At 38.3% G+C, this 11574-nt stretch overlaps 1 protein-coding gene across 2 annotated transcripts; it reads right to left on the minus strand.

The window, feature by feature from the left end:
- Positions 1-1999: 1999 nt before the first annotated feature.
- LOC135633677 (probable serine/threonine-protein kinase At1g01540) lies at positions 2000-8039 on the minus strand. 2 transcript variants are annotated; one of them, XM_065143435.1, is made up of 7 exons: positions 6735-7976; positions 4172-4276; positions 3939-4061; positions 3667-3837; positions 3441-3570; positions 3144-3353; positions 2000-2407 (listed from the first exon to the last, which is right to left on the minus strand). In XM_065143435.1, the coding sequence occupies exons 1-7, from the start codon at positions 7307-7309 to the stop codon at positions 2276-2278; spliced, it is 1446 nt and encodes a 481-aa protein (XP_064999507.1). In that variant the 5' UTR covers positions 7310-7976; the 3' UTR covers positions 2000-2275. The 2 variants fall into 2 exon arrangements, with proteins under 2 accessions (XP_064999507.1, XP_064999506.1); XM_065143434.1 differs by having other exon boundaries at positions 3441-3837; positions 6735-8039.
- Positions 8040-11574: the final 3535 nt, after the last annotated feature.

The raw sequence follows: 11574 nt of genomic DNA on the forward strand, positions 1-11574 counted from the left end.
TGGTACTTCTGCACAGTCATTTATTAGTTTGGTAAAATGAAACATAATTGTGTTCATGTTCTTAGCATTGAAGTATGAGCTTCAAAATTCAGATTCACTTGAGTATTCAAAATCTCATAGAAAAATACACATTTAAATCATTGGCGAGTGTAGAATTACATGTTTCTGTCAACCCCTGCAGCATGGTTGTCTTTGTAATAAATACCCAGGAACTCAAACTACAGTATAGCTAGAGTTATGGCAAATCTTTCTCTAGCTTTTTATTATATCTTCTAGTGATTAGAGTGCTGCAATCAAGAACGAGAAGGCACGGACCGTCACTTGATTTTCTTGTTCTTTTCGTGCAATGTTATTCTCTGTGAAGATGATCAACTTCTGTAGGAAATGTATGAAAGCTTCCTATCAAAAGCAGCAATGTTCTTCAATTGAGAAAACGTGTCTGCTGCATTAAAAGAATGGGCAGCAGACAAGTCCCGGAATCTGTTCCTGCATTTTTAGACTTTTTGTTTTATGAACTCTTTAGGTGTAGGCTTTTCATATTGTTATTGCTTTTGGTCAGTTAGAATTTGATTTATGGAGCTAAGAGATGATAACGTGTTAATTGAATGCGTCATATCATTATGATATTTAAGGAGAATGTTTTTATTATTATTTTTGAATCGATTATGGTCATGTAAAATCGAATCGACATCTATCTCGAAGTATATTTTCGTTCAGAATTTATCAAATTGTCGGACGCACTCGATATAGATTTTTGTATGGAATGTATCAAATAGAATTAAGTATCCTCATTGACTTACACAAAAATTTCTGCTAAGGGCATTTCTTTCTCTCCTTCATGCTTGATAACACTAGAAAATTTGGATCAGGTCAGATCAATTACACCATCAGTTTGATTCCCAAGATTGATTGTATCATATTGGTCATCATATTGGTTGTAGAAAATTTGGATCAGGTTAGATCAATTACACCATATCAGTTTGATTCCCGAGATTGATTGTATCATATTGGTCATCATATTGGTTGTGGAAGAAGTGACTAGTTGCTTAATGTTCAATAAAAAAACCGGAGTTTGATCCAAAGCTGAACTCCATCGTGACTCAAGTCGATCGTGTCTTCGACTCAATCGTATCTCTTTTTGTGCTTTTCGATCGTGTCTTTGACTCAATCGTATCTCTTTTTGTGCTCGATGTATCCTAAATCATATTCTACGTCCAATGCGATTTTAGTAGTTAAAGCATCTCCCACACACTCGACATGTCCTATAATCAAATAAAAGTGTGCTCGATATGAGCTCAACACGACCTCCACGGTCAAAACATCTTCTCATACTCGATGCATCATAACAAGATATAAGTGTACGATGTGGTTGATGTGTCTCTCTTAGGCCGTCGTAGTTGAAGCATCTCCTCATGCTCGACATCGCCTAACCAAACAGAAGCATGTGCCGAAAACATCTCTTAGCGTTCGATGCATCCTAATCTAATAAAAACCACAACAACTCTTACTCTCTCCGAGGAGCCAAATGTATTCCTTACTGGTCCTTCTCTTGTGGCTCAGTCCGAATCCTTATTTTCCGGAGACTCTAATGGCTCTTTCCACACAAACTTGAAGATGAACGAACTAGTTTTATTATATGACCCCCGGAATTGTGTCATTGCTCTGCCTGTGTGCTCTTATAACATCTACATTGATTTCATTTCTCCACTTTAATTCTCCTTTACCATCTGAAGCACCAAATTATGCAAAAAAAAGATTTATCTCATTAAATCAAGTTATAATTCAGGTTCAATAGCAAACCATCTCGATGATAGGATTAAGAAAATTCAAGTTCGAATTCTATGATACCAACAAAGTACTGATTGAATGTCTTTACGTCCGTGATCTCAAATTTGTGATGCTCTTGGTTCCCTGTATGTGTGTAGTATTTTGCAACGATACAGTATGAAGTTTGATCAGAGAGCAATTCAGCGTGATTGGTGCAGACTATACAAGGCAATTAATCAAACAAAAATCCACTCGGAAGAGCTTCATCAAGTACAAATGAAGAAATGATACAGCATCGTATGGTCGATGGCACATAGCTTTGTACACGAGAACTAACATGAAACAACATATACAAACGGAGGCTCAACATTCATCTGAGCCACTTATCGACACAAAGAACAAGTGTGTATTGACAATTAGGTTTCTGAGATGTTGCTTGGTCTTGATACAAGAAAGACTGGGAGGCATTTCTGTATCATCAGAGAGATCTTTTCACCAGCGAGAATGTCTAACATCTTGTGCCACTCTCATTCCCGCTATTAGCACCTGATTCGGTGGTCACAGGCTGTTCCGGTAGTCTTTCTTTGTCTCGTGGACTTTCATGGCTTGTTTGCCTTGGATCCTTTCCTGCTCGACGATCCTGAAATCAAATATACAACAGAAGATAGAATGAAATATCAGAAAATTTCAGGATGAAAAGGAGTTTACTGCCAAAAAGGAACTCAAAATAGAGGTCATATGTAGAAGATACTCTTTACAAGACTGAAATAGAAAAGGCGTCTGAAGAGAAGATAATGGCACAATATGGCACTTAGTTTCTACTGGAAAAATAGGTAAATAGAGTACCAATTGTATTTTTCCATTGAAATCATGTTCTAATAACAAAAGAAAGTGCATTTCTTGAAATTCTAACTTTCGAGCCACAACCTAATCTTTACCGCATCAAATGAAAAAGAAAAAAATAAAGCGTTGCTAATCCAACAGGTATGATGATTACTAAAAGATCTAAGATACTTTTTTTGAGATGCTAATCTAAGCTGGTAACCTAATCTAACCGCCAAGATAACCAGAAGATAAATTGGAAACTGGAGCAACCACACAGCTAGTGAATTTTTTTTTTTTCAAGTTTCTTTTTTTCAGTTGTTTTTCTTTTCTTTTTTCGGCGCGTGGGGGGGGGGGGGGGGGGTGGTGGGGTGGGTGGGTTGTTAGGTGTATCCGAGCTTGAAGAGTAGCACAAGAAGTATCAAAACATAGGTACTATGATACTAAAATATATAATAAGTAATAGGACACTTAGAATGCAAGGAGAAAAAGCAGGGAAAAAAAAAAACAAGGTTTTCGGTAACAGTAACTCGCATGATGATTAATCGACTTACATCTCGGTACGGGAAATCATCGACTTCAAGCATGTGAATAATATGTCCCATCTTTGGCCTCTTCCGTGAATCAGGATCCACACATCGTAATGCAACTAAAAGTGTTCTTTTTAATGCCCTTGATGATGGTTTCTCGGGAATTTTTGGATCCAAGACACCTTCAGAATTTCGATTACTTACCATTGTCTTAAGCCAATCTACCAGATTAACCTGAAAAACAGATACGACTCGATGATTACAATTAAGTAGCTCTCAGACTAACATCTCAAACTTTAGCATGCAAGATTTAAGACTAACCTCGCCTGGTGGTCTGCTGTAGTCGACTGGACTCCGACCAGATATTATTTCCATGATAAGAATGCCAAAGCTATATATGTCACTTGACTCATTTAACATACCAGTGCTAGCATACTCAGGAGCCACATAACTACAAGCAAGAAAGAAGCTAATGTTATTTATCAGTCCTTGCAACAATATACTTCTTCCATGTATTACAAAGTTGCAAAAGACAGTATTCACGAACCCAAAAGTTCCCATCACACGCGTGGTGACGTAGGTCCTCCCTGAGCCTAGTAGCTTGGCCAGTCCAAAATCTGAAACCTTGGGAATCCACTGCTTATCAAGCAGTATGTTACTTGACTTAATATCTCGGTGAACAACCTTTGGCTCTAGCCCTTCATGCAAGTACAGTAACCTGCACTTGAACATTTATGGTCTCATAAAGAAAGAAATTAATCAAACATTATATATGTCAAGGTTAAAGCACAATAAGCAGCACAGAAGTTAGAAACGTACCCTTTTGCTGTACCAATTATAATGTTCATTCGAATTTCCCAAGTAAGAGGACTGGAAGGACCAACATCCCCATGAAGCCATTGCTCTAAATTCCCATTATCTATGTATTCATAAACAAGCATCCTAAATTGCACAGACAAAAGATTAGAAATTATCTTTGTTTCAGTTGATTTCCAACACAAATGTGCTGGAATTACATCATAAAAGGACAAGGATAGAAACTGATAATATACCTATGTTCACCTTCTGCACAATATCCTAGCAATCTCACTAGATTCTTGTGGCGAACACGTCCTATTGCTTCCACTTCAACCTTAAATTCCTTCTCAGCCTGGCCCCTGATACGACAAGTGAATAGGTCAAATTAAGTCACCGCCTTGGATAATACTATATCTGTTCTTGGATATCTAATTGGATTAAATTTTTTGTGCAGATAAAATCTCCTCATTCATTAAGATGATACAGAAATTGGGTTACCTTTTCCAAATGGGATTCATGAAAATTATGAATATAAATGACAGATCCCCTACTATAACATACTGCAATTCTGCCACTTGGAACTTCTAAATTTCTTTAAAGTAACTTTATTGTAAAGTGAAAATAAAATGAATTTGAAGAATATGAAAACTATTTGAGTGCCTTGATCTGAAGTATATTTGACATGGTTTTCCCATGATACGGGTACTGAGGTGAACGCATACACTAATATTGATGCATGAATATAAATAGCAATAGATACTGATTGAATTCCTAGTCCACTTACAATTGTAACCTACAGAACTGCTAATTATTCTAATATCAGGTCCAGTAAAATATTCTCTTGCCAAATGAAAATGGAGATTTGATAGTAGTTGGAACTATTTCAATACTTAAACATCATGCATTCAACATTGGTTTATTGTTGCTAGTGATACACATCTCTATCAGTTATATAAGCTCATCTATAGAGATGATTGTAACAGGCTTTGTTATAACGGACTTGTATCTATTGTTAACCTTCTGTGATATCAAGTATTTTGTGGCTAAAATTTCAACAAAAGATAACTTCTAATGTCTAAATCCATTCAAGGAAAAAACATCATAATCGCTTCATTGCAAATCCCACAAAAGTTCCAATTATTACACCTGAAAATCCATCCTTCCAGCACTTTTACAGACCATTTCTTGTCAAAATGAATTGTAATGTTTCTTTCATGGAAGTCGCAGATAGCATCAATCGTTCAAGCTTGTCATTTTGAAGTCTACGTAGATAAAAGATCACCTAAATTTCTTACATCACCATCTTAAGGTACAGTGTCAATCATTCTAAAAAATAATCCAGAATACCTATCTTGGCAAAACAAGATCGCTTCTTGGCAATACTCTTTCGTCATTGACCAAGGGAGTTTTAACTCAAGCGGTTTCTCTTGCAACCAGCCAAGGTGGTGAAACTACCTTAATGAGATCTGTGCTTCTCAATCTAAAGCAACACTAGTGCATATGAAATACAATCTTCAAACATCAAAGAAAGGATCTTCTAAACTGCAGGATTATCTGCACAAAATTAAATCATTTTCAGATCAGTTAGTAGACACTGACGAGGTAGTAACTAATATAGATCTCATCGCTTGTGTACTGTGTGTACTGTTTGATCTAAGATCTGAAATTGATCATTTGTTGTGATACAGTCATCCTCAAAGTTAAATAGTCTTTATAAGCATAAAAAAAAAAAAAGCAATGTGAAGGCTTCCATGTTCAAAATCAGAACTCTAGCGACAACGCAGGGTGGAAAGATCAGTAACAAGACTGTCCAAGATCTAGACATACAGCCAACAAATGCCATCATCACTTTGACCAGAGCCAGGTGTTAAACTTTCACCCAACATGGTAGAAATGCTTGCTTCATCCTCAACAACTACAAATTAATGTTGGTATCCAGATTCTGGTACAACCAATCACTTGACCTCCAATTTAAATCCCAATTCACAGCGATTATGCCGGATCTGGGCCAAGTGCTTCTGGATAATGGTAATTGTTTTTTCATAGATCGCACAGGAAACATCATTCTTTCAACTAATACTTGGTCATTACATCTCAAGCAAACCTTTACTTTCATCGGCTACAATCTTCTTAGTACATCAAAATTTGTCTGATAATAATGGTCTGACATAGGAACGTAAGTTTACATTTATCCCTATAATTTATGTCAGACGACGCTCCCAATAAGTTTACATTTATCCATATAAATTTATAGGGATGTAAATTTTGATGACTTGAGGAAGAACATTGTTACAATGGGAAGATTACTCGTTTGTTACTTAATTGATCAAAGTTCAATTTGTGAAAATAGTGTCTTTACTTTGTAAGGATAAGACATCGTAAATTTATCTTCCTCAAAAAAACCCCCCCTCCCCCTTTGGTGAGAGCCTCATGCATTGGGTTTGACACTGTACCTTAAGATATATTGCACATGGATAATTTTGTTGCATTGGTGTTAGCCGTCTCTTCTAACGAATATTTTGTTGCAGAAATCTCTCCAAGAGGTATATTGCACATGGATAATTTCATATAAGGAAAATCGACAGAAGACTGTCTTCATCCCGAACTCATTTCCCACATCTATATATGCACATGCTAAGGCTAAGGCAGATGCAAACTATCATCTTTATGCATTAACAGACATACCAAGTGGCAGTAGTTAAATTGGTTCTGCTGTTCTACATGCAAAATCAATTTGAAATAAGATCTTGATGAGTAGGTCTAATGAAAGATTTTGTGCTTAAAATTCTACAGAATTATAATGACTTGAGTAAGTACCTGTTATTCAACAAGTTCTTGACTGCAATCTGAGTGCCATCTTCCAAGACACCATGATAGACAATGCCATATCCACCTTCTCCAATGACATTCTCATCTGAGAACATGCCGGTCGCTACCTCAAGCTCCCTCAAGGTGTACCAGTGGCCCCAGCCCAAGTGGGACACCTCAGGGACCGAGGCCGGCGCCTGGTCCACCGACCGGCTCTCTCCGCTCCCATGCGATGACCCGCCGCTGCCGCGCTCTGGGTAGGTGATGCGGTGCTCCTTCCCGGTCTCGACGTGAATCCTCTGCAGCATGATCGGCTTCTCCTCATCTGGCTGCTTGCTGGGCAGAGGAGAGGGCTCGGCTTCGGAGGAATGGGAAGGCGCAGATCCAGCATGTACTTCTTGGATTTCTTTGGGGACTTTAGGGATGGTGTGCTTCCGGGAGGAGCTACTGCTGCGCTTGTAGGCGATCCAGAGGGAGATCAGGAAGAGAAGGAGGACGAAGGCGACGCCAATGCAGATGCCGACCACAGCCCACAAATGGAGCCCAAAGATGACTGTTTTCTTCGAGAGATCGTAACCAGACATCGTTGCCCCCTCCTTTGTCTTCTTGGTGGGAAGAGAAGCTCAGCTGTTGCAAGAGACTGCGATCCAGATATGGAGATGCAACATGCGTGGAATCATAACTAGTGGGGGAAAAAAAAAAAATCAGATTTTGGGAACAAAGTCGATGGGAAAAGGTGTGGAGAAGAGCAAGTTTTGGATAAAGATCAAATCTTGGAAGAATTTGGTTGCTGTGATGCTTAGAAGAGGAGCAGAGGAGGTGGAAATCTAGAGGGCGAAGAAAGATTCCAAGTCCCTCGGTGCTTGATAGTCTGCAAAATTGACAGTGGCAAGGAAAGAGACCAGCACAGATAAATCAAGAAGGCAAAGTAGCAGAGCTACACTAAGCCATTAACGGAGGAAGAAGAAGGTAGGCTGTGAGATCCAGCAGAATCTTCAAAGACAGCAACAACGAGGGAAGAGAGAGAGGCGACAGAGAAGGGCATTGCAGCCAATTCAAGGGGAGGAGAAAGCGAGAGGCAAAGGTTTTGCAGCTGTCATGATGGGACCAATGAGGAATAATAGCAGCAGCCTCCAACCCACTCATCAAAGCACAGTCGACTTATTTATTCTACTCAAACTGCTCATACTGTGGTGCATCAGCTCTTCTGAAACTTCACACTGTGATCACACATGTAGATGATGGATTGCAGTGTTCCAGTGTCAAGGCGATAGCCAAATTACAAGAAGCAGCAGATCACATGCTATTCAAACTCCATGAGTATGAACATATTGAACAATGAAGTGAGCATTTGATTCTACTCTAAAGAAAGAAAACAGCTCATCAAAAGACATCTCTTTAGAAAAATACTTTTTTGGTCCTTGGATTGGGTCATGCTCGAGAGGACAATTCAATGGTGATCATTGAATAATCGAACACCCATCCCTTCCTACGATCAAATTTCTAAAGCATCTTATCAAGTAGAATCTTTATTTGCTCTTGATTTGTCCCTTTTAATTCTATCTAACTTGTTGATGTTGAATGGTCTACATCTCTAATTTGGAATTCACAGCTTGTATATGAGTAAGATGGTTTTGACTTCAGGGGAACGCAAATCTCGATGTTACCATTCAACCCACCCTTGCTTACACCGCAATTCACCACGATTGAGAGACCAATTTACTATGGCAGGCTATTGAATGGGAGCCAGCAATATCACAAACACCAACCGGGCAATATTAACTTGAACGAGTTTGGGTTGGTGAAGTGGTACCATCTCGTCTTCGCTTTCTCCTTTGCGCGGTGGGCCGTCGTCTTCTCTCTTCATATTGCTTGATGTCCTGAGGTTGAACACGACGCCTCCTGGAGAGAGAGGCGTCCGTCGCCATTGGTAGGAGGGGCGTGGTTTCGGTGGGAAGCACGCGCAGACGCTGTTTGATGGCAGTGGCCACCTCTCGCCTGCGTTCGCGGGCGCCTGCGTTTTGGATCGCATCGTTTTTATTGCTTCTCCTACAGTTACCATGGGCGCCGCACCTACGGTCATACCGCATTTGACTGAATTGCGGGACCCACTCGGGCAGCCGACCTCGTCGACGGCAAAGATCGGTGGATGAGCGGGTAGGCGACCAAATAAGTAAGATAAATATTGGTCGCTCGAATTTAAAGCGATATATATATATATATATATATATATATATATATATATATATCCCTTTTATTTTTTTATTTACCGATCTAAATTTAAATGTAAGAGATATAATAAAATTAAAAGGACTTAACGTATACATCATAATAATAATTCTCCATATGCATTATTAATACTCTTCCAAAAACATCAAAACAGTGACGTTGAAACTCCAACTTACCATTAATTATCCTTTCCAAGTGTTTCTATTTTTTTATTTTTAAATTTGTAATTTTACATTTATTCATTTAAATTTAAGTGTAGAAAAAGAATAATCAAATAATCAATGAAAATACATGAGATATTTTATGTGACCACTAGGCTTAATGGAATAGTTGACATAATAACTTTATAGAGGATAAACTACGTTAATAGTAGTATGACTTATTATGTTTTAGATAGAGTATAACTCATGTGATCCTTATAATACATATAAGAGATATTATGTTTTAAATATTTAAAAATTCAATACTTTATAAAACTTATAGGTACACAAATTTTTAGTATTATAAATAAAATATATGTAATAGTTAGATATTCAGAGTGAGATATGTGTATTATCAAACTTTTTTAAAGATAAATATGTTCATTTCTAAACTTTCAAAGGATAGATATGTAAAAAATAATTCATTTTGGATATAGTAAGTATATACATCTCCCTCTGATCTCTCTATAACCGTTATTATTAAATATCTAATTTAATAATAATATAACTGTTTTCATTAAGATTCATAATTCATTATCATGAATTTCTTCATTAATTATGTTTTAAATGATTTTAATTTTTTATTTTTTATACATGAAATCGTTATTATTAAATTAAATATTTAATATCATTAAAGTTCTTCATTATAGTTCAAACGTTATAAATTTGAATTAATTCTTGAACGTTATGAATTGATGATAATAAATGTTCTAGGTGGTAGAACATATATATATATATATGAGGATTTTGGTCATTCGACTCAATCATCTCTTCGAAGGGAAAGAGTTTTCTACACAATCTAAACGAGAGTTCTGAGTCGAGAAGTGCAAAAGTTCAAGAATAAATTTATGTATAAATTTTTTATAATAATGACCGGAGGTATGCTATTTTGTTTCCGCATCAATTTTTATTGTGTTTCTATTATAATGATTTAGAAATTCAAGTTGGTTTCAGTAATTTCTGACGCTCTATTCAAATATTAATATCAATGTCTAGCTCAATGCGACTATGTAGATATCGAGGTCCAACAGATGAAGAGATAGAGATTGAGGGGGCCACATGCCATCATTGAACTCTTTCTTATGGTCATAGTTTCAACGAGGGACAATGGGCAAATCTGTGGCACCAAAAGCACCAACGAGTTAGGAAGATGAGAACATGAAACCCTATTATCTTCCGATGAGAACTTTTTGTTGGGTCGGTCTTCAATTATGGGGCCTGAAGAGTTGGATCGAAGAGTTGCTTTTCAGTGAAGCAAACTCTAATGTGCAATCTTACCCAATGTTTTCAGTAGTAATGATCGAATGTGGACATAACAAAAATACAATGTTAATACAGTAATTATTGCATGCGGACATAAGCTCAAGTCTACGTTCATTCCTCTGCACGTAGTTGCTCATGCATTAAGAAACGTGCGTGATTGATGTACATAGTGCGTGACATGGAGCACTATAAATCGGTGTCCATTCGAGTGCATTGCATCCGTGTCCATCGAAGACACTCTACGTAATGCAAGGTGAATGAATTCATTGAACGGTGAGCCGAACCCACTTTTCGCGATCACAGAGCACAAAGGGAAAGTGGTGCTCATTGTGGAGGGGCCCATACGGAATAATATTAGGTTGACACGGTTCAGTGAACCACCACGAGATCAAGACACATGGCGTGTTTATGGCCAAAAGAACATGGTAGGAAAGAACCTTAGTGATCCCTACCTTCGTGTCTCCCAATTCTTGATTGCCCTTTCTCTGTCTTCCAAAAGGTCACTCAAGAAAAGAACTGCTAGTGTAGGAGGAATCTTGTTTAGCTAGCAATACGGAGTTAGGGAACACTATAAATCTAATTTGTTTGTAATAAAATATTAAAAATAAAAAGCAGATGAAAAAAAATATAATAACGATGAAGGAGAATGACACGTGGATTTGGTAGTCGGCAGCGCACAGTCTGCGAATGTTGGGTTCAACCTAAACTTAGAGCTCATAGAATCCAATCCCCCGAATCGTGAGGTCGGCAACGGAAACATGGAATGAAAAGGAAGGAGACGAACGCAGCGAAGACAACGACGACGCTGTACACGACTCATGTCGGTGTTCCCTTCGTCATCGTCGTCATCATCCTCGGCCACTTTCTCCGTTTAGGGTCGACAATGGCCGATGGAGCGGACCGGAAACAATGAACGCGGACTCGCGGATTCGATGGTCCGTGAAGCGGCCAAACCAACGAATCCGGGCACGACTTTGCTTCCCGGTGTCCTTCGACCTTATCTACCTCTTCTGCTTCGAACAACGACCATCTCATGGAGAACCGACTCAGTGAGTACGTGGGAGCGCCGCTCTGTGTAATATGGTTGACTGCTGCGGTTTTGGTTGACCAACCTGTTGTGATGAACAGAGTCACACCTCTGAGTACATTTGCATGAA

This window comes from Musa acuminata, chromosome BXJ3-3 (genome assembly GCF_036884655.1).
Source record: "Musa acuminata AAA Group cultivar baxijiao chromosome BXJ3-3, Cavendish_Baxijiao_AAA, whole genome shotgun sequence".
NCBI classification, from domain to species: Eukaryota; Viridiplantae; Streptophyta; class Magnoliopsida; order Zingiberales; family Musaceae; genus Musa; species Musa acuminata.